Source organism: Taeniopygia guttata, chromosome 1, assembly GCF_048771995.1.
Source record: "Taeniopygia guttata chromosome 1, bTaeGut7.mat, whole genome shotgun sequence".
Lineage (NCBI taxonomy): Eukaryota > Metazoa > Chordata > Aves > Passeriformes > Estrildidae > Taeniopygia > Taeniopygia guttata.
The window spans coordinates 43,085,733-43,109,963 of NC_133024.1; the positions used below are offsets into that span (position 1 = coordinate 43,085,733).

Consider the following 24,231-nt stretch of genomic DNA (forward strand, 5'->3'; position numbering starts at 1 on the left):
CTTAGGATTTGGCTAGACAGTCTGAATCTGAAATTCCTAATTTTTTCTTGTAGCTCTGACTAAAAACAGCCATAAAATCAGGGGGTTACCTCTCTCTTTGAATGAAGTTTACATAACCAAAACTCAGAAATGTATGTTGCTTTTCCTTTAAACTTAAATAAAGTTGTGCTTTAATGCTTTTAAAACAAATTAAGAACACAACTTATGTTTCAGAGCTTTTACAATGACTTCCTGCAAATTAAGTTCAGTAAAATCCTGTGGCTTAGCAAGTTACTTTAGTTTTACTTCTATGCATAACAAAAATGCAAAAGCTTTGTTAGAAGCTTTCTTCTTCAGCTTTACTGTGCAAAGCTGCTCTTTGGCAAAGCCCAAGAGCGCAGAGCTCTCCCTACTTGATGTTGTATTAATTGTTCCTTGCAATGAACCTACGTGAAGTAGACATGTTAGTTAGAAATGTCAGTTAGAATGTCTTCTGGTAGTCTAGGCAAAATTTAAATTTTCATTTGCACCTCTGGCACTATTCTAAATTCATCTGTGTCTTTATTGTCACTGTTCTCTCAGGAATAACTGGTCATTGCATCCTGCTTTATTTTTCTCCCTGCTAACTTATATACTGACAAGACTATTTTAAGCTTTTCCCTATGCCAATCTCTCCATTTCCCAAACTGCCTTATTATTTTCTATGAACTGTTTTAAATTTTCCAGCATTTCAAAATTAAAGCTTTTCTTACTTTCAGAGAAATATTGCTTAATTTTAGGAAACAGTAATTCAGTTTCTTTTTTGGTTAATGACACTAAACAATGTTTAGATTATTTGTACACAATGCATTCACACACATTTGTAAATATTGTCTATTATTCATAAACAGGAAAAAAACAAAATTTATGTTCAAGTTCAGAAATATTTGCCATCTGGAAAATACTCCTCAATATGGAAAATGAGAAACTGTATTTTCTACTCTTCCACTTACATACATATGTATCTTTTAAATGACAATCAAATGTAAGAAGTAAAAGATGACTATCATGATTGTTAACAATAATAAAAATCCATTAATTAAAATCTGCTGTAAATTAGTATTTCCACAGAGGCAAAGCACCTGTCTTCCTCAGGCTACCACCAAGCTGTCTAATGTCAGTACAATCTATTTTCTTCAAAACTATTCTTATCAGTACTACATAAAAAGCCAACTAAAATCCAAACGCATAACTCACATATGCTGAAAACACAATTAAACAGCATTTTTGTCCAGGATGAATCACAGTTACATATACAGAAAATAGTAAGGATGATTTCAAGAACTGACACCTTTAAACCGAAAGTGATCAAACTACCTTCAGACTACAGTTACAAACCTTTTATTAGCATCATCTGTATCTCCATGTAAGTGCACTCCTTCCTGCAGCATCCATAATTTATTCTCACAGTAGAACACCACCGCAGCTGCCGAAACTGTAACTCCCGAACTGAAAGGACCCTCTAAACAGCCATTAATGTTTAGCCATTGAAGAGCTTCTGCCAGTTAGGCTTACTTACAGGATTTACAGTGCTGTGTCCTATAGTGTTTCTCTAGCTCTCCAAAATAACTCTACCTGGTGAGAGGCAGATTATTTCAGTGCTTTGCCTATGCATAAAGCAAACCACATGCCACGGCAACACCTAGAAGAGGGTGGGGGAAGTTTTCAACAGAGAGGCGTGACTAGAAAATGTAGCAATCAGCTCAGTTACACGTCAGGATTGACTTGTTTATTTTTCAAGTTATGCTCGATCAGAAATCAAAGGCATCTGAGCCTGAGATACGATAGATTTTCCATGGAAAAGCCAGATAAACACACAAGAAAAGCTGATGTAACAAGTAGGCATGGTTTGGTTTTTTTTGCCTTCTTAAATTAAGAAATCATTTCAGTGCTTATATTCTACAGCAAAGCCTCGTACTTCTTATGTGCATTGGCTACCTCGCTGTGTACCAGGATAAAGCACCATTGAAATCTGATTCTCAGTTACACAAGTGTCCCTTTATTCTTCAGCAAAGACTGTGGCCCAGTGTTTCTGTGTTCCAGGATGAGAGGCATTGCCAGGTCGCAAGAAAGAGGAAGGAGCAGATGACAGGTATGGAGCAGTGTTAACAATGCATGTTCTTTTTCTGTGTGTGTTGTTATGTAAGAGCAGTGAAAATCCACAAAGCTAACCTCACAGCCTCTACTTAAACTTATTAAATCTCCTGCTTTGATACAAACACTCCACAATAGCAAGCTGTCTGTTACAAAATCTACGTATCAGACTAATCATAATTTCTTTAGAGGCTTGCATTCCCTGTCATTGTTTCTTACAGCTGTTCCTTGTCTTGCCACCATGCCAGCAGGGAGCCCCAGGCACAGACCACAATACCAGTCTGAGACTCGCTGAGAGAAAATCAGCTTTTTGTACCAAAGATCTTGTACCTTTATACTTAGATTTCACAGCACTGCACAATGCAGCTCTACCTGTGATTGCCAGTCCCAAGCACTACTCTAAGATGCACAACAGAATAGTAAGCCTTCATTCACATGTTGCTTATCTACGACCACACAGGACAAAAGTTAAGAGAGATCAGGCAACCTAACCAGCCTGACTGTAGCTTCCCCTCACCCCTTTTCCTCTGAACAGCAACTTCAATCCTGGGAATGGCAAGGGAGAAGGATGCTCTTCAAACAGCAGCTCTAGAGCTGCATATGAGACCAACTTTGGTTCATATCCAAAAACCAAAGTAAACCAAAGCAAACCACAGTACTGAAACAAAAGCACAACAGAAGGCAAAAGGGCCAAGAGCTGTCCGGTTTGCCTGGCTGGAGCTAAAGCTGCAGGGCTGCCTCTAGGCTGCTTCTGGGCTAGAAATGGTGGGAACTGATGCAGCAGAGCTGCCTGGGGCCGGCACTCTCTGCCATGCATTGGGAAAGCTGTGCTTTCCTATTGTATCACAGCCATAGGGCACCAGATCCCCATGCACCTTACACCGTGTCCTTGAGAGGGAATGAAATAGGATGTAGCTGCTGCTAAGTCTACAGTCTTTCATATACTTGAAGTCTTTATGCAAAACCTGAGCAAAATAGGTTTAGCCAAGAGACTCTACCTACTACTTGTGACTTAGTCGTCTTTCTTCTGACACAATACAGATAATCTCTCATTACAGGACCAATTAAAATCCCAATCTTCCCAATGAGGTAAAAAGCAAGAGACTGAAAAAATAATTTAACAAAATTTCCTAACACTTTAGAACTTTGTTCTAAACCACAGAACAATTAATATACTTTTTTAAAGCTGGAAATAAGATATGTTCTGATTATAGCTCACCGTGGTTGCTTCTGAGTCTGGGTTTTCCTTGATCTTCTAAAGGAGGAAAGCCAAGCAAAAGGTGATCTGAACCCCAGAAAGGAAGCTGAAGTGTTCTTTTGTGCTTGAGGATTTGTGCGGGATGACATTTTTATTTCTTGATGACCTAAAAATGTGATAAAAAGTAGATTTGTTTCAAGTTCTTAATAAATACAGTATTAAAATATACATAAATGTTATATCTTAATAAACAATTTTGTTTTGCTTATCTTTTATGTCAGGTAAATCCAGTTTTGACATTTTTGGACAGACTCTGTGACATACTTGTTTATAATGACTAACTAGAAGACAGAGAAAGATAAACAGGTCTAAAGTTCCAAAATGTATTATTTGTTTTGGATGATACATGTGAGATATATGAGGCTGATTTCACAAAGTAATCAGAACTGAATTACTTGAAAATCATACCTTTTTAAAAATACAGGCAAATCAAACATTTGAAAATTGAGGCACCCACAATCATTACTTACTTTCTTTTTACATTTGTAAGAAATATGACCGTGACTACCCAGAATATATAATGACCTAACTGACTGTAATGTAACTACAAAACACTAATGCAGACTAACGTGTCCTCTGTATCATAGATTTCCTTACAATGGGACTCCTGTGGCCACTTGGATACCTTTTTTTTCTGCTACAAACTTCATATCACATCTGTATTTTCAATGCAAGATATCCTGAATGATTCCTTTGGGAAGGTTATTACTTGTTTTTCTTCAAATAAAACATAAACTCAGTCTGCCTGTAAAAGCAGCTGGCATTTGGTAGGAAGATGATGATGAGTATGGCTTATAGATAACGGAAAGAAATGGCAGGATCTGCATCACACCAGAGGATACAAGGAAACAAGATGTCACTCAGGAATAAGGCATTACATTTTCTTTTTCCATTTAAAGCAACCCATGCCTGAAACAATGTAACAGCCTGAAAATGGCTTATCCAATGAGTGCAGGAGAAAGAAAACCCAGAAATTAGGGCAAAGTGTCATTTCTAACAATAGATAGGAGCAGCATTTTGGACATTGTCCAAAATGAAGTGAATAATTCAGGTCAAGTGATTTAAATCTTGTGTGTAATACGTGGCTTTCCCTTCAGTGACAATCTCTGTGTACTTCAAAATGCCTCATTCTTTACCCCTTTCAGAGCCTAATCTCTTGGTGGCATTGACTTGACAATGCAGGTGACATCAAGAGAGTCCTAATAGCACTGCCAGGGCAGTCTAGGGATGTAGACACAGCAAGGCTTGCATGTAGAAGTAGTATCTTTTATTTAGCCAGCTTATACAGTTGGAAATATCAGACAAGCCTTCGAGGCACACAAGCCCTTCTTCAGATCTGAAATAGAAACAGCTGCTTTCGTAGTTAAATACAAGAGAACAGTTACACAGAGTTTACTCAATTAGACCATCTCTGAAAGAGAAAAATAGTAGGTACCTGAGGACTAGAGGGGATGTTGGGGATAAAAGGTCAGGAAGACTGAGATGTGTTCTGTTAAAATATGTAGTATGGGGAGAATGTTTAAAGTTTCACTTTTCTTTTGAAATGCATTACTCCAAGTTGTTATGAAGCACAAATAGGAGAAGCTCAATGAAAAACATGCAGAAGTGTGAATGGAATAAAAGCATATATTAGGCATAAGAACGATCTGGAGAGAAGATGAAAGACAGTACAGAATACCATGCTTTTTATAGAGACACCAGGTTTCTCGTGCATGTTCATTTTGGATGGGCATCAGAACCTGTGAAATGAGATCTCAAGAAATTGCTTCCTGGTCAGGCCAACTTTTCAGGCTTTGACACTCACCCTGATAATAAGCACTAGTATGCCTTTAGCCCAGCGTTACCAAAAAAAGTTTTCCACTGGTATAGTCAAACCTTTCTCACCCAAAGTCATCTACTTATTCCAAATGTCATTTAGGTACTTTTAGGTTTTTAAGAAAACTAGGCAAAACCAAATTTTCTGGTGTTGGTTTTGGCTGGTATAGTTATTTTTTTCCATAGCTGCTTGCATGGGCTATGTATGGGATTTGTGCTGGAAGCGGTGTTGGTAATACAGGGATCTTTTAGTTGCTGCTGAGCAGCACTCGCACAGTTAAGGCCTTTCCTGCCTCTCACCCCACCCTACAAACAAGTGTGCTCAGTGTGCACAAGGGGCTGGGAGGGGACACAGCTGGGACAGCTGACCCCAGGGACATTCCAGACCATACAGCACCCATGCTCAGCGTAGAAAGCTGAGGGGAAAAGAAGGAAGGGAGGATGTTCAGAGTGATAGTGTTTGTGTTCCCAAGCAACCACTGTGCATGATGGAGCCCAGGTTTCCTGGGGACAGCTGAACACCTGCCTGCCCACAGGAGGTGGTGACTTAATTCCTTGGTTTGCTTCCTCATGTGCAAGGCTTATCCTTTACCTATGAAAATGTCTTTATTTCAACTCATGAGTTCTCTCACTTTTAGCCTCTTGCCCATCCTGATGGGGGTCAAGCAAATGAGCCACTGGGTGGTGCTTAGTTGATGGCTGGTGTTAAACCACAAGAGTTCTTTAGGATGCCCAGTGTAAGGCTTGAAGTGTTTGAGATAACGACAGATCTCAGTGAAATATGCTAGACTGAATTTAACACTGTTCTTGCTTTTTAGCTATTAATTGACAGGCTCCAGTGCTTGCCATGGGGCTTGCTTGCCAGGCTGTAAATTAGAGCCTAGTGCTCCTTGGTGGAATGGTTATGTGCCAAGGTTATGGTGTACCTCTGAAGAGATTGTGACCAGGAATAAGTCTGTAGAAGGTACACCTCAAAGAATCTGTGGTTGTGCATGTGGTCATCAAAGTGTGTGGCCATGGATAAGCCCACGACAGGGGGGCAGGGACTGCAGCCATGGGTAAAGCCACGTTAGAGTGGGTGCATTTCTGAAGGCATTGTGGCCCAAGGTAGGAGGCCATGCTGGAAAAGGTGCACCTCAGATGGACTGGGGCTGTGGATAAGTCCATGCTGCAGAAGTATATCCCTGGAGAAACTGTGGCTCTACTTGGAGTAGGTATACACCTGAGACACTGCAGTATATGGGTAAGTCTAAGCTGGAGCACACACAAGGTGAAGGCAGTGGGGTGGTTAATGGGGATATACTGGATAGTGTGGGACCTGAGCTTGATGTAAATGGCATGGAATAAGGAGTAAAGAATGTGCTGGATTTGGTTGTTATAATTACTTATTTCCATAGTAGCTAATATGAGGCTACATTCAGGACTTGTGCTGAGAACAGTGTTGGTAATTCAGAGATGTTTTCCTTCTGCTGAGCAGGGCTTACATAGAGCCAAGGCTTTTCTACTTCTGACCCCACCTCATCAACGAGTGGATTGGGGGGTGCACAAGGAGGCAGGGGGGGACACAGCTGGGACAGCTGGCCCCAGCTGACCTGGTGGATATCCCATACCATACGGCATCATACTCAGCATGTAAAATCTAGATGAAGAAGAAGGGGGGACATTCACAATGACGGCATTTGTCTCCTCAAGTCACTGTCATATGTGATGGAGCCCTGGAGATGCTGAACACCTGCCTGACTGTGGGGAGTGGTGAATGAAGGCCTTGCTTTGCTTTGCTTTGCTTGTGTGTGTAGCTTTTCCTTTATCTATCAACTGCCTTTATCTCAATTCACTTTTAGCCCTCCAATTCTCACCCCACTTCCACAGCTGAGGGAGTGAATGGCTGCGTAGTGTTTTGCTGCCAGCTGGGGTTAAACCATAACCTTTTGTACAATGCAGACATCAATACTTTCACTGGGAAACTACCACTGTGTTTGCTAAAATTATAGCATTTTCATTTTGATTAATAAAGACATTTTTTTACAGTGAGAACATTAATCACTGGAACAGACTCCTCAGGGACATGGTAGAGTCCCCATCAACTAGAGGTTTATAAGATGTGACTGCAAACAGTGCCAAATAATCTCATCCAGGTTCCCTTTCCTATGAATAACGGGACCTGAATATCTTCTGATGTCCTTCCAACCTGGACCATACTATGATTGTAATTATGGCATAAAAATATCAGTGATTTTCTGTTGTGAATCCCATCTCTGCTTTTAACAGAACCTGCTCAAAGAAACACACCCATTTTGAAAATACATCTTTAGTAAAACTATATGAGAAGAAGCTCAGCGCAATTTCAGAAACTCCTTAGCTATTGCACTCTGACATGCCATAAGACATAAGACATGCCATAAGTGGTTTGGTGACCACTATTATAAAGATGAGGAAATGGACAAATGCAACTCACTGGTGTTTTTGCTCTTCCTTAGCTGATGCTCTAATGATGGTTTTAACATTCTATTGACATCAATGTAATTCTGAAATTTTCTTCTTTTTATTTCTTCAAACCATTCTCCCGTCACTCCCTGCAGCCCTTTTTCAGACTTCTTTCTCTTGAGAAGTTTACTAAAAAGGAAAAGAAATTAAACCATTTTAGATATTACAGGGCCATCATTAGGAACTCTCCCTTTTTTTCATTAAAGTATTTACAGTATATTTCTACATATAATGACTTTTACAAAGTCAGTGACACATGGTACATTCACAGCAATCACATAAAAGTTTTAGTGACAGCAACATTCTACTGTTTAACAAATGAGATTATGGGACCAGGTTAAGTGGATGACTCATATGCTTGCATTATTCTCTTCCTTGAGGAAGTGCATCTTTTTTCCTTGAAAAAATAAGGCAATCCGTACGCATCCTAAAACTAACTGAAAGTAAGATTGAATTGATCCAGTAATCAAATTGGAATAAATAACACTCTAAATAAAGCAATTTTTTAGATATTTATTCACTCATTTAAATAGAAGTAATAAGAAGATTATTTTTATTTTCTAAGAGTAGATCACTGACACTCTGACAATGAAGTGTCTACTACACATTTTCCATGCAAAGGAGAACAGTAAATTGAGAATTCAGCTAATAGATATTCATGAAACATGTTCAACAAGTTTATCACATTTTCCTCTTTCCTTGATGCATAGTGATTATGCTTGTGTTCAATATGGATGGAGGCAACTAATAATGAATATGAATGTTCTGTCACACTGAGGTGCAGTCCGAGCAAACTACATACATGTGGCTGCAACTGAAGAAGATACTTAGTAGCAAGTTCAGGTTTTAGACCAAGCGGTCATATGAATGAATTGTGTAGCTGGACAGAAAAGAGCAAGGTACAATTGCAAAGGAGTGGGAATAGTGCAAGGGACATGCAAAGTTACTTGTTTTCAAATTACATTACACTAGTGTTGAAAGTATAGATGCAAATATAGCAAATCCACACCCCCAACTGATTCTGATGGCCACAAAACATGGCTTCGGCACAGCCTGGAGATGTTTGAGCAAGGCTTTCATGTAAATCTGCCTCCTTAATCAGTGGTAAAAATCTGTGTCCAGGAATTCAGATGCTCTCAGACAACATAAGTTGCTTCAGTTATCAATTTAAATAAATTGATAACTCATCTGAGACAATACTACTTCACAGAACAAACTTACAATTAAACATCTAGTCCAGAAATTGATATATTTTGATCTGGCATTTATATAATTCATTGTCCATACTAGCCCCTACCGTGCCTCTGGTGGCATCTGATGAACAGGAAGGCTGGCGGGAGACATTTTTGGGAAATGACTATTTCCCTTGAAGAAGATTACACAGCCACATGCACAAGTACTAGCCATTCAAAATAAACTTGTTACAAAGGCAAAAATGTTAATCATCACAGATATTACCGCACCATGGGAGTGACTCAACACCGTAAATACATTGTGCAGCCTGGAACGCAGCCTAGCGCTGATGTGAAACAGGAGGGGATGAACAATGTGCTCTCAAGAGCCAACTCCATGACCTCACTCCTGTGACCTTACCAAAGGGGATCCAAGATACTGGGAGGAGTAAAAGCATAGAGAGGAAAGCATGAGCTGCTTGGGAAGTGGCTGCCGCCACAGCGACTGCCGGGAAACGAGCCCTGGGCAGTTCCGCTGAAGTCCCGAAAGCGGAGAGCGTCTGTTACGATCCATCCCCGCGGGCTTTTAGCACCCCGGGGCCGAGTCGCTTCTCCCGCGGGAAGGAAGCGGCGCTGGGATCGCCGCTCCCGGGGCAGCCGTGGGCGGGGCCCTGGCGCCCCCCGGCGGCGGCCGCCGGCAGCACCGCCCAGCGCCCGCTCCCGGCGTGTCCCGCGGCAGCGCCGCTACCCGAGCGCCCGCGGCCGGGAAGCGACAGACGGACAGAGAAACAGCTGTTTGCTGCACATTTACGCATTCCAGAGCAAAGGGAAATATAAAAACCCTGCAATCACTCTAACATCGGCCATACCAGGCACTGCGCGAACACGCCTTGCACTGAGAAACTGAGTTAAAGTCTTGCACAAACACTGACTTCAGTGCTTAAACACTGTAAAGTCTTTACTGGTACATGCTTGGCATTATATCTAGTCGTTATCTCTGAATAGGCTGCTTTTGAATCGTGCTGTCATGCCCAACTCATCAAATAAATCCTTTAAACTGCTTGTGCATATTTATATTTATACCCACACAGAGGCATACATGGAACCCTATATATGTAGTTATTGGATATGATACACGATATGTATTTGCAGTATTGCACGACTATTAAGTATTTCTCCTTGCGATGACTCCCAGCCAAACCACATCATTTCCCTACGTACCTGCTCTGTCAAGTTTACGTGCCCCCTCACGATACTAATGAATGCCAGTTGTGAGCCAGAAGGAAAGCCCATCTCATGAAACAATTACAGGAGATGGTATCTGCACTCAGTATTGCAATGAACCTGCCTCTGAGGCAGCACTATTGGTACTCGGATTACACATTATGTGTTGAGACACTGCACCTTAGAAGTGTCAAAACAACTATTGCCCTCCAAACCAAATGTACTAATCCTGCTTCCCAGTCTGCTCCATCTATCCTTACTCTTCGTTTGCCTACAGCTATTCTGTACACTTGGAACCACTACCTTTTGAGAGGAGACAACATCATTGTGACTGGGAAAAGTATCTATAAACTATTGTGGGATTGAAGGCAAATCCATTCCCAGGATTACTTAAAGGAGACTGCTCCACAAACCAGTGCAGGCAGCAACCCTAAATGACCTCACAGGCTCATTATCGTTTCCCATCTATTATTCTACACAGCATCTAAACCAATGAATCACTCAGAAGCCACTTCTTTGCACTGTTTTTATTTGCACTTCCTTATTGGCAAAAGGATGTCCCAGTATTTCTTAGAGACATCTCCAGGGAAAAGTTACCCTAAATGTTTGTATGCTCTAGACTTTCATGTGGGTTATCATAAATACTGTCAATAGATGTGTAGCCTCCCCTGCCACTTCCTTTTAGGATAATAAGGAGCTTTAATTGTTACTGTAAGAGGAAAGGCATTTTCCATACCATCTTCACTCTGAATATAAAGAGGAACACGTGTTCAAAGTAGTAGAAACTGGGTTGCCAAATAGGACATTTGGGGACAGCACTTGTTTGCAGGGGACAGAGGATTCAATCCCATTTTTGCTAAAGCAGAAATTATTATTCCTACTGGATTTAGCAGAGCAGGATTTGGCCCTAAAGGACTCACACTCTTACCACACACCTCATAAGAGAACAGATAAGCAGCAACTACAAAGAATGAGGAATTGTACCAGGTGAAGAATAAGCAGATCAAATTTGCTCATTGGATCAAAGCTCTCAGTGTCTGAAAATACAAGACTGAAAGGATTGCAGAAAAAAAAATAGTGTTGAAAGCATTGGATAAAAAGATAACTTGCAGTAACCTAAACCAAGCTTTTCTCTTTACTCTGTTCATATTCCTTGCTTTGTCAAGAAGAAAAGGCTAGAGATGTTAAAAATCAGTGTCTGAAGAACCTGTTCTTTCCTAAATACGTTTAAATTCAATGTATCCCCTTCCCACCACTCTGTACATTATGCTGCACTGGTGAACTGTACAGCTCCATCATTTCTATGACCAGCTCTTTTTCTAGAAAACTCTGGCCGCTGTCCTGCGGCGACTTTATGATGCTGGTTTGTATCCCCATTCGTCTGTTTATCCCAGAAATAAGTTCTGCACCTTTAAAACTAGATCTGACAGCGAAGTGGGGGGAAGAAGGAAAAGCGGTGGAATTCTTTCCGCGGCTGTATTCAAAACACAGAGCTAAGCAGTGCTCTCGGGGTTCTCTGCTCTGCAGATGGACGGGGAGTTTTTCCTTGCTGTTTTCGCTGGTTTTTCCTCTCGTTAGCTGAAGCCAGAAGGGCTTTTTGGCATTGTTCAGTCATTGTTCGGTCCGGGAACACCAGGACTATTGTCCGGGGCCCCCACCAAGCTGCACTGCGGCCGGGACACCGGACCCGAGCCCCGGAGAGACTGAGAGAAAGCCGAGGACACAGCCACGAAAAGGACTCTGAACTGACAAAGGACTCTCTCTGAATGTGCCATCTCTTCAGAACAACGAGAGGTTCCATTGTTTAATATTTTTTCATTTTCTCATGTTTGTGAATACTTCGCTTGTTAAATAAACAGACTTTTCTACTTTTCTCGAAGGAGGTTTATCACCCGAACAGGTGGGGGAAAGAGCTGCTGAATTTTGTGTTTTAGGGAATATCCCTTTGGACATTCCCTTCCAAATTTGTCCCAAACCAGGAAAAATGCATATGCAAGTATATTTTCTTACTTATAGTTCCTTTTAATTTTATGGAAACAATTTAAAGACATACTTCCAAGTTGTCATCTTATTTAGAAAAAAGGGGACAAGAAGTATTACTGACAAAGGCAAAGGCTACCACAGGTGAAATAATTTGAAAAAATTATTATCTGTCATTTCCTAGAAACGTATAATAGGAATAACAACAACATTTTGGTTTCCAAGGTTCCAGAGAAGCTCCTGTGGCAGGTTAATCCTACCAGGAAGAAAAACAATGAGTCAACACACTCTTTACTAGCACGTCAGACACACAACAGGTCTGTTTTCTAAAGCAGTCTTTAGTCTTAGTAGCTGGTATACTTTTACTCATGTTAAAGCATGTTTTGTTTATTTTTCTTTCTTACTGTTGTCTGTTTGGCTAATAAAAATTATCCAAGTCCGCCTCATTACTACATATAAGACATTATGCACAAGTAGATGAATCACAGAGGAAAAAAGACTCCCATGTTTTGGTTGTTTGGTTGTAGATACTACAAGACAATGTAAAAAAATCTAACTGAAATTCACTTATTTTTTTATTTGATATTTGTAAAATTAAGCATTTCTGCAGTAATTCTCTGAAAAGTTAAGGTCTCCTCTATTTTGATGAACAAAATGTGTTGCCAATCAATAATGCTTGAATATAACCTGTTAGGTCGTTGATGCTCAAATTTAATTTTCATCTGAAATAATAGTTTTCTGAGTGTTCATCCTTTTCATCCTTCTATCTTTTTTTTTTTTTGTTATGTATTCATTTTATAATGCCCATTAAGCCACTAAGTTGCCCTCAGATGTATTTATCTGAGTATGTGATCAATAGAACTAAAGACGTGCATGAGCAAAGAGGATGTGGCACAACAATGCAGAATAGAGTGTGTGGGTTCAGTGTCTGTGACTGACCAGGACGCAAACACCAATAAATGTAATGGAGGACTTAAACTCTCCTGAACAGGCACCAGGCCAGGCTGCGGGAGGGAGAGTCCCCTAGTGGTGACACCCCTGCATGGAAAGGAGCAACTGGAAGTGCCAAGAAATATTCACCTGAAGGCCACGGGTGCCTAGCACTGAACTGTATGGCATATGTTTTCAATTCCACTTTAGTGGTCGCATGAACTTGCCAGCTCATAATTATCCCTAAATTTTTAGATTTTAGTAATGTACAAAACCAAGAGACAGAAGGCAGAAGGAAGTGAAAAGGTAATTAATCTTCTCTAGTTTTTCCACCCAGACTGTACATTTTATATAGGCAGAAGTACTTAAAACACAAAGATACCACTTCTGAACATTAATTTGATATGCAGTCAGAAGTTTAAACCGTAAGTAGGGCTGCATAAACAGATAGCTGCAAACAGAAATATAATTTTGTCCTTAGAACCCTTTTTTGAGAACAGGTATCAGATTCACACATTAAGGCCTGCTGTGTGTGTCAGGGTTACAGTCAGGAAATATGTGAGTTAAAGGTAGAACACCTTTACTGCCCTTACTAAAGTTCTACCTTGTCTGCTCACAGGGAAAACCCTTTCATTTCCACCTCTCCTCTTCTTCATTAAATAGTAGAATAAATCACAAAATCTGACATTATTACACTATCTCTATTCAACAAATTTATTCTTTTAAATTAAAGCTGATCACCTGCTTTGAGATAGCCTAATGCAGTGGAATTGTGTGCATTCATTACACACAATCCACAAAGACAGTGAGACTATAAGCATAATCAAAACACTAGATTCCCAGTGGACATTGAATACTTCTACTCTGTAAACCACAATGACTTTTGTGTCTACAATTCTTTAATTTCAGCACCCTCTGTACAGTGACCAAAAGTTACCCCTGTTTTCTCCAAAACATTAACTTCTCGTATTAAGCTATGTGAAATTAATATACTGACTTACACTAGCTGCTGTTTTCCTTCATCAAGTCCAACACTCCTTTCCCCTCGAAGCTTTTGTCTGCTTTCTTGAGCAAGAGCATAGAATGACACTTTCCTTTGAAATAGAAAACTAGAAAATGTTATAAGGGCAAGAACAAAGGTTAATTCTCATGCTACATTACTCCACTCTCTTCTGGCAGCTCAGGAATCAGAGGCTCTGAAATGAGAAGCTCAATGGCTGCCTTCAAAAAGTTAAGTTCTCAAAACAGAGCATTGAAAACTGAGATCATGGGAGCTAAGGGTGATTAATCATGCATCTCAACGTGTAACAATGCCTCAAGACATTACTTTTAACATGAAACTATAGCATCTATCCTGGGTTTACAATGAAAACATCATTTCAGCCCTGCTGGAACAAACAGAAAAGTCTGTAAGTACAGATCTTTTAGCAGTTATGCTTACTTAGAAAATTAATGCTTTTAGCCCTTTGGGCAGCTGGTCACTAAGAGTGAATAAGGTGGAATACCACTAGGAATGCACAGCTGTTGGTGACTGTCCAGCTTGGGCTGACTCTCTGCAGTTCCTTTCACAATGCATGCAATACAGGGGAAAGCTCTATTCTGTGAATGTTTTAGCGATTAGTTACAATGTCTCTGTAGGCTAACAATCTAGAAAAATAACAATCTAGAAAAAAGGGTGTTACTTTACTATGCTGTTAATACTTGCAAGCTACCTACCAGTATTATACGGTAATAACAAAACAAACCCATGATGCAACAGAAAGAAAAAACACTTATCATCTTTAAAGTGTGTCACATAGCTTCTGAATGGTAGTAATTAATGTCTCTAATGAGATTACTTCATTAATAGGAATTTCTATTAATATTAATACATGCTAACAGAGACAATGGATATAATTCTCCATGTAAAGATCCTGATTTATTTGCAGTCATAGGTGTAGTCTCAGTCCAAAAACACTGCATGCCAGGAATAAGTTGTGAGCTCCTGAATTTCTGTCCCAGAAATCTTATACGGAAATGTAAGATGTGTACCATGCGTACCACATGATGGGTTGAAAGGCTGAGGATCAGGTCTCTCAATAAATCCCAAGCTAATGATTAACAGCAGACATATTTACTCTGCCAGGGTAGAGCTGCTAGTTGATTACAATCATCTTTTATAAATATTGATAGCATGCAAAGAGACAGTTGTCTATTGCAAGTAATTTACAGCTCAGTCATGTGAAGTTACCTGCCTTACAAAGACATACAATGCCGACACTATTCCTCATGTTATTGTTTGACTTTCTTTATGGAAAACCTTTCAGAACAAACAAAATAAGAAAAAAACTCCCACAAAAAAGAAACAAAACACAGACTAGGTGAGAACTCTGTAAGAGAGGAATTGGTTTCAAATTTAGAGCAAATCCTCACCTCTACAAGCAGGTTTGTGTATGATGGCCTATGGGTCTGGACAGAGTTTTGAAATTGAGAGACTCCAAACAGAGTCAGACATTTGCTTGTACAGAGCTAAGCCTGAAGCCTAGGGCTCTCAAAATACACCTTTGCAATCTAAGATAATTGTGCAGAGTCCCACACTGAGCAGAGTTCACAATTCTGGACAAAAGAAGTAAGACAGGCCAGTGTACTTGTACAGAGTTTATGTGTTACAAAAGCCTCATTTACATTGCTTTAAACTAAGGAAATAGGTCATAAGAATTAATGAAAGCTTTAAAAGTTGACACAGTGGGTGTTTTTCATCTGGAAATGTAATGCTTCTATACATGTATGTAATATATACTTACACAGAGATCCTCTGCTATAGTACCTTAGTCTCTCATAATTTTTCACAACTCTTCCACTGGAAATGGAAATATTATAGTATAATAATACTTTAAAATATTATATTTACATGTGTATAATTTTGCATATATTAAAGAACACACAAATATACACATATAAATATGCATTTAAGAACACATAAATCTCTAATGGAGAAAGAGATTGCAGAGAACCCCAGACATAGTGTTGCAGCTTTTCCTGATTGCAGCTTTCTGCACTCAGACCCCTACTGATCTAAAAATCCAAAGACATGGCCAGTAGAACAACCAGTTCCTTGATTATTCAAAACAAAGTAAATTCGATGTAATTTACGTGCTATAAAGTGTAAACATACTGTACTTTTCATCATTTTCTCTTGGCTTTTGTGGTTTTGATGTGTTTGTTCACAGTCAATATTGTACCAGTATATAGATTTATTTATTTTGAGGTAAGACACAGAAAAAGAAGATAGTTTCAGTTAAGAGTTTAAAATGCAGACATTTAAATTCAGTTTATTATAGTTAACAGTGTAAATATAATAATTTAGCTCAAAGAAGGATTATAAATACATTTCTTGTGAACTTTAAGATGCACATGGCCTCAGAACAAATCCCATTTTCCCCTACCTGCTTTAATGAATTTCTTGCATGAAATACTTCAGTAGTGAATTTTTTCAGACTGTAAGCTCCAAGGAAATACATAATTTGTCAATTTATAATAAGTACAGGAAAAATCAAACAGAGGTCCGGGCTTAGTTTAGATAGTCCTGTGTTAAATTTCTGAAACAGAAAAGAAAATGGGGTCTCTGTGCCCTGAATTTAAAATTCCAGCGGGCTGGACTCCACTTGCTCTGAAAACTAGGTTCAGAAAGAAAAAAATTTAAAGGATAATTAAATTCAGTATACACAAACCACTGGCAAAACCTAAATTTAAAAGAAGAAAAGGAGACGGATACTCACAACCATTTTCAAATGCCACCTGTATTGCCATCACTGTTTCTGTCAGTATCAGAGACCAGTGAACATCAGCTGGAGTCCTGACACACAGCCCAAGCAGCTTTGCTCCCAGCTGTTAGCCAGGCTGAGAGCCGCGTCTGCGGGAGGTGCAAGTGCTGCATGTCTGGATGGATGCGGGAGTCTGAAGTACATCAGGGACCAAATCCAGCAAAACTGCAGTGCCCTGGGCTTCACTACGGAAAGCACGTGCTGCAGTGCAGTCTTTGACAGGCCTGTGTGACACATGTAACCTGAGCACACCACTGAAGCACAGCTGTGCCAGTACGCACAGGGAGATAGCCAGCTGTTCTGAACATGAATCAGATGTGTTTCTGCAAAACACTTTTTTGAATTACTGTCATAACCAATTTATTATTTCTGAAATACATACAAGGATTTGAAGGTGTTGGGACACAGTGTGTAGAGGCTGTCAGCATGATAAAATCATTCTCTTCTCCTCATACAGGCACCTCAATGACTCTCTGCTTGCTTAGTATGGAAACCTGTCTTCTTCCACCTAATGGCAATTTCCAATTCCAACTATTGTCAATTATTAATTTAATTTCTGCACTTGAATTGCGGAGGAGACAGAGGATGTTGAGAATATAGAGACATTACTGTTGGAAAGGTCAAACCTAGGAAGTGTGCAGAATTCCTACAAGGTGCACAAGACTAATTGGGTCACAAGTCCATGGAAAACCCAAAAAGATTGGACTGTTCTGCATTAGATATTCCAGAGTAACTCCCCATATTGACTGTCTACTCAATAGCTAGTGCTTGCTTGCTCTGCTGTGTCCAACCTTTTTATTCTTGAAGGCTGGTCAATTTATCTATATAGACAGAGTTCAAGAAATTCTACTTTCACCATTAAGCTTGGACTTGGAAAATGTCTGCCTATGACTTAACAGTAAGTCTTTGCTTAAATCTCTTTACTTTCAACACCATCTTACTTTTGGCAGCCCTACTGACATCAGAAAGTGAGCTCAGTGATAACAATAATAATCTTTGTGATTTTCCCTTTTACACTCTTTAGTCATTTGAAAATGTACACACCAGTCTCAGCAATCTGAAAGACTAGGCACGAGGCCCGCATTTGAATGGGCAGAGGCAAAAGTGCCTTGAGAATATCCTTCCCACTCCTGTGGGTTTGGCTGCTTGTGCCCTGGACCAGCTTGGGAAGAACAGAGCTGGGTGTCCTTAGACAAAGGTGTCGTGGAGACAAGAGCCCCAGGCCCCAGCAGGGGTGAGCCCTCCTTCCCTGGCGCTGGGCCGTGTTCCACTTACAGCCCCAGCTCTGGCTGTGCACAGCCTCTGCCATGACCCCGAGGCTGACACCCAACTCTGCCTCAAGTCCAGCCACCTCACCCCTGGCCTGCCTGGCCATCACGGGGCCATGGCTGACTCTGGTCACTGTCACCAGGTCTCACCCTGACACGACTTCTTGGCTTGCTCGTGGCCATGCACCATCACTTGGCCCTGCCTCGTGAGCACCAGCTGTGGTGGCAGCCTGCCCCCAGCCCTGAGCGTGACCCAGCCCCACAGCCTGCCCCCAGCCCTGAGCGTGACCCAGCCCCACAGCCTGCCCCCAGCCCTGAGCGTGGCTCAGCCCCACAGCCTGCCCCCAGCCCTGAGCACTACCCAGCCCCACAGCCTGCCCCCAGCCCTGAGCACTACCCAGCCCCACAGCCTGCCCCCAGCCCTGAGCGTGACCCAGCCCCACAGCCTGCCCCCAGCCCTGAGCATGGCTCAGCCCCACAGCCTGCCCTCCGCCCTGAGCGTGGCTCAGCCCCACAGCCTGCCCTCCGCCCTGAGCGTGGCTCAGCCCCACAGCCTGCCCCCAGCCCTGAGCATGACCCAGCCCCACAGCCTGCCCCCAGCCCTGAGCGTGGCCCTGAGCGTGACCCAGCCCCACAGCCTGCCCCCGTCCCTGAGCGTGACCCAGCCCCACAGCCTGCCCTCCGCCCTGAGCGTGGCTCAGCCCCACAGCCTGCCCCCAGCCCTGAGCGTGACCCAGCCCCACAGCCTGCCCCCAGCCCTGAGCGTGGCTCAGCCCCACAGCCTGGCCCAGCCCCGCCACGCCACCACAGCGATTGCTGCGCTGCCCGTCTGTGTCACCAGGGACAGCCCTGGTGCCCAGGCTCTGCCCTGCCAGCCCTGTGGGGAGCCACCATGGACCCAATACCTGAAAAAAGAAGAAATACATTCAGTGCCCTATAGGCAGGCTCTTTCAAATGTTACACACCTCAAAAGGCTCTTCCTTCTGCCTCCACACACACCATAGGAACCCCCCTGCCTTCAAACACCAAGTGTGAATCTTCAGGGGAAAGGATTGACACTGAAATTAATTCACTATGAAAGGACAAGACCAGTGAGCTGGCAGCAAAGCTGGTCCGGACTCTGCTCTGTAGGTATAAAACTGGAGTTACATCACAGACTTTGCTCTAGTTAGCCCAGATGGACAGAGTAAAAACCAACAGAGAAAATGGCACACACAGCGCCTACCTGCCTCTGGCCATTTCTACTTCTCTTTCTCACCCTGTGTGAAGCCCCAGTCTGTGAGTCTAGACCCCATCACAAGATAGGACAATTAAAAAACACAATGAGGAAAAAACTTGGTATGCAGCTTACCAAATGCATTTGGGTACAGTACCCCCACTGAAACAAGGGAAGTCTCAAAATGGGATTCTTATGATAGTAATTGCTTACCAAAGCAAGTAAGGTTTTTAAATCCCGGTCTTTCCTGCCATTTTTGTTTCTACTGGCACTTCTTTAGCATATTAGCCCTTCAGGGCTTCAAAGACCTATTTTCATTAGTGTTTACAAACCAGTAAACACACCGGTGGCACAGTATCAGTGGTAAGTAATAATAGTATCTCCTCCACATCAAGACACAATAGAACATTTGCGCCCCGAAACATTCCTGGGTGGAGTATCTCTTATGAAAGAATTTCTTTATTAATGCTTTGTTCAGGAAGGGAGCTCCACTGGAACAACAATATACCCAAGTAATGCTGTCCTGGTATCCTGTCCGCTCTCCTCACCCATGCATATCATGTATTTTGGAGCTAATTTTAAAAATTCTTTGTAATTATGAGGAGTTGAACCCCAAATCTGTATCTCTAACACCCAAGAAGTTATTCTTGGTCTCCAAGAAGGTGAAGAGGACTACTTTTGTGAATATGACACAATAAAGCCTGCAACAACAGACCCATAAAACTGTAAGAAAGATAACATAACTGAAGCACCAAGTACAAATATGCTCAAATACATACAAAACTTAGTATGTCTGCACTTCTGCAACAAATATCTTCCCAAGAAAAGAAGGTGAAAAAATACAGTTCCGACACAGGACTGTATTCCCACCTTCTATCGCCAGACCTGTGAGAGTAAATGTCGGTCAAGAGAATATAGTAAGAAATTACTTGCAACAAATGAACTCAGTAAATTACCTTCATGAGGCAGTAAGAACAGCTGTGTGCCTGTAACAAGTAACTATGTCCAAATGATTTAATTTAGAGACTGTCTAGAACAGTCTAAGGAGGGGATTCATCTTTCCCACAACACTCAAATGTTGTTAATGGGTCAGCAAGAGTGGAGCACTGAGTAGTGGTGACTGTACCTCCCAATTAATTTAATATGCTTTTCATCTTCAAATTTGAGGGTAAATTAAAATAAACCTTTGTTTTGCTGCTGTCTATTCTCATAGTCATCTGCAAAATAAATCTAGTAAAATTCCCCCCAAAAGCATAAACCAACCTGGAAAAGAGCAAAACAAATTAAACCTTCCCTTTCCTATTTTTTTCAGTTCCTATTCATAGGCAGTGGCTGATATGCCAGATATGTTCTAGAGCTGGCAATTATTTTTTTGCCATTCTTCCTACTGAAAAAAAAAAAAATTCCTTAAATACATGTATATTTAGTTATCAAAACACCATCTAGAAAGTAAATTGCTGTTAGGGGAGGTAGGTTCATTCCCCATTTCTGTGGCTCAGTCTCTCAGTTATTTTCAATATCTAATTTGTAAGTGAAGATAACAGTATTTCCCTTTTTATCAAGGATTAATGAACAAAAACAGCACAAGACTATTGCATGCAGTTTTAATGGGAGCATTACATAAAACAGCCAAGTCTCCTAAATAAAATTATTAAAGAATACAAAGCTTTTGTGCCCTTTTACATGCATTTTCTATTTATCCATAACTCTTCTATCTTCCAACTGTTCACTTTTTGGTCAACCTGCAACTGTACCTGCTACTTGTTCCCATGCCACATCCCCCTACCTGCTGCCTCTTCTAAGTAGCTGGCTCCATGTCTCCTGGCTCTTCTCAACTCAGCTGCTTTCTCTGGGCCTTGATGCAGTTCCAAGGGTGGAGGTGCATCTCAACTCTCAGTGTTTAGACACTATGAGACATCAGAGATGCAAAGTTGACTGGAATGACACCTGCTTGGGCACTGCCTGCCTCTCCACACTCCGCAGAGGGAGGAGCTGCCTTGGAGATAAAAGGCATTAGCTCCACCTCTGTATCCCATAGCTTCATGCCCTAATGCTGCTGAGACTTCCTACAGGGACTGCCAGTTCCTCTGCTACCTGCCCAGGCTTTGAAGTGCTGTCCTGAAGAGATGGAAGGCAGTCAGACTCCCTTCACCCTGCCCATTTGCTTCATCAGTAAATGACAGAAGAAGAGAAGCACCTGTCAGCTTCTTTTTTCATTTCTGTCCCCAGCAGCTGCAGAACAAAGCTTAAGAAGATGAGCTGGGTGCACTCTGAAGTCTTGAAAACCATTAGTCAAATAGTATCTTAAATGTTTTTATGTTGTGATTTTCGGGCCTATTTCATTACAGGAAGAAAGTTGATCTGTGGTATTAATAACTGTGCAAGTGTTCATTGTGATCTTATGGAAACTGAATTGTTGGGGAGCCATCAGAACATGATATTTCACTGTGAACATGCTGCATTCCTCCCTGTCTTCTACCGGGCATCTAATTGTAACTGAAGTATTTGTGACAAGGAACCTCCTTCCACAAGCATCTGTAAAATCATCAGTTTCATTAGCCATTATTAAATAGCATTTCATGACTTGAGTTGGACTTCTGCCTTAATACTGCAAATACTACTATGAAACAACACAGGTAAATTGATATAAAACCCCTAAATTCCATCTGTCTTCCACACTAACATGTATGATAAGTGAAATTTTATTTGAATTGGTATTATGAATGAAACTGGATTGGATGAGCAAAGAAATCTGAAGGCAAGTGTTACCCAAGTTCAAAACTAATACGTATTTTTTCTTTTAAATTATTAAATATGTGATTAGTAGGTTTCTGAAGTATTTTCGGTGTATATAGCAGTGAGCAGCCACAGGAGTCATACCAAAGCTGACTTGCTGCGTCTCTGAACTTGTTTCAATGAGGAGGCAGGTAGGCTGGTTTGTGGTGGCTGCTCCAAGGTACTGCTGAGAGGAGCCACGAGAGGGCACTGGAAGGAGAGAACCGGCCAAAAAATGAGGTCCTGGGAACCAGCAGGACAGGACACAGCCAGGGCTCTGCTCCCTGCCCATAGCAAGAATACATTAAGGTCCAACAAGATATACAGTTAATTTCTACATAAAAGACAAAGCTGTACTGAGAGGTGTCCCAGGCCAGGCTTTGAGGTCTGAAGGTTTCCAAGGGGGCCAAGAAAGGGCCAGTGGTACCCAGAGAATGTGCAGGGGCATCAGGAGCACCAGGAGGGGAAGCACCAAGCAGAGCTGAGAGCTCTGTGCACGATTGACAACCTAACTCACACATTCCTGCTCTACACAAAGGCTACAAAGAGAAAGGAAGATGACACAGGCTGAATAAAGCAACCTTTCCCCAGAAAATCTCCCCATTATACACTTAATTTCACAAAAGCATGGGCTGACTGGATGAAGAGAGATCCAATTCTACCCAGTGACGGTAAGCAACAAGAAAAGAAATGCACTTGTCAGGAAATAATTGCAAACTCAATACATTTGATGAAGTCACAATAAACCACAGAGAATGTCAGAATTAATATTTTAACTTTATTTCTTGTTTCATCTTTCAAAATTAACTGATGCTAACATTTTTCAATATAACAAATGTAGCTTGTTCCTGCTTTTTGGATTCTAGAGTTGTAAGTGGGAATTAATTTCAATCTTTCATTGATCTTTAAAGAGACTGGCAGACAGCTTGCTTGTATGACATCAAACAATATGGACAAGATCAGCACAGTCATTAGAACCTGACTTTTGCCAGTAAATGCTTCATTCCTTCTGTCAGTCCAGTCTAGCCTGGTCTATACAGGAACATGCTATTTTGGAAAAACAGATGGTCACTGAAAACACTTCACCAATTTGTTACTGACCACTGGTTGTTATTGATTTGCTCCCTGGCCCTGCCCAGCTCCAACTAGCTCTTTCGAAAACCATGCTCAAGAGCAATTTGAAGGGCAATTCACTTCACTAACTTTGTGCAAAAAGAATAGTCTTAATGAAATTGTTCCTACCATTCCACAGTGTCTCCTATATGCCTTGTTTGATTGACAGCATCAATCAAATAGCTTCAAAATCTCACTTAGAAAATATCCCAGGAGTGGGCTGCCACAGTTCTCAGGCATTCTTTTAAAACTTTTATACCGAAAAAATGTCTATGAAGTTAATTATCAAAATAACAGTAATAAGAATGACATAGAGGTAGACATATGGGACAAAGGGGAACAAATACAATTTTGTTTAGAGCCTTTGAAGCTCACTGTGGTCATATAGGAACTGCAAGATTTGGCCCTCCAGGGTGACCACTGTTACTACTTTGATTATAGTAGCACAGGGCAATACCACACAGACTGGAATCTGTCTGCTCCTGATGAGAGTCTTGTGGCCTGAAGAGCTTACAGTTGAAATAAGACCAGGTAGACAAGTGGAGTGAGGAAGAAGGTACTTTTATTAGGTCCAGGAGAGATTAGGAAACTTGCCCAAGGACACATACCCTTGACAGATCCAGGGTTTAACCTAGATTTTCAGTATGGCACCTTGGTCATAAATACTTCACCTACCTTCTGCTCAACTTGCGAATGCCTCTTCAGCTGAGATTTAAACAGACTACATCTCAGTAAAGCATCACCAGAAATATCCTGTTATACCATGTTTATTTTGACAGCTTTCACATCAATAACATTTTCGATTGACAAAGTCCTAAGTACACAGGCAAAGAAACAAATACAAATTTGGGGGCAGGTGAAAGCCTCAAGCTCAAAAGCAGGCCACTGCTTCACAAGACTCTCTACAGCACTGGAAGTTTCAATGCATTTGTTTCAGTTGTTGTAAGTTTAAAACTCTAAAGTTTTTAGTCCCAAAAACTTTGGAGTTTTAAACTTACAGCCCTCCAGCTATGTAATTCCCTATATCCAGCAAAATATTTCTCCTTTTTGGGAGGGTAATAATAAGACACATGGAACAGAA

General features: G+C 41.2%; 1 protein-coding gene across 4 annotated transcripts in view; it reads right to left on the minus strand.

Annotated features, from left to right (window-relative positions):
- Positions 1 to 24,231, minus strand: part of EXPH5 (exophilin 5) — a 37,575-nt gene that overhangs the window by 11,735 nt on the left and 1,609 nt on the right. The window contains exons 1-3 of one of the 4 annotated variants that reach the window (XM_072927701.1): positions 9,263 to 9,479; positions 7,641 to 7,798; positions 3,332 to 3,476 (exon numbers count right to left, since the gene is read on the minus strand). In XM_072927701.1, coding sequence (XP_072783802.1) covers positions 3,332 to 3,476; positions 7,641 to 7,689 — 194 coding nt within the window. In that variant the 5' untranslated portion in view covers positions 7,690 to 7,798; positions 9,263 to 9,479. Of the gene's footprint in view, positions 1 to 1,356; positions 3,280 to 3,331; positions 3,477 to 7,640; positions 7,799 to 9,262; positions 9,480 to 24,231 lie in introns of those variants that run through there. The other 3 variants (XM_012569693.5, XM_030270448.4, XM_072927705.1) reach the window with 3 other exon arrangements.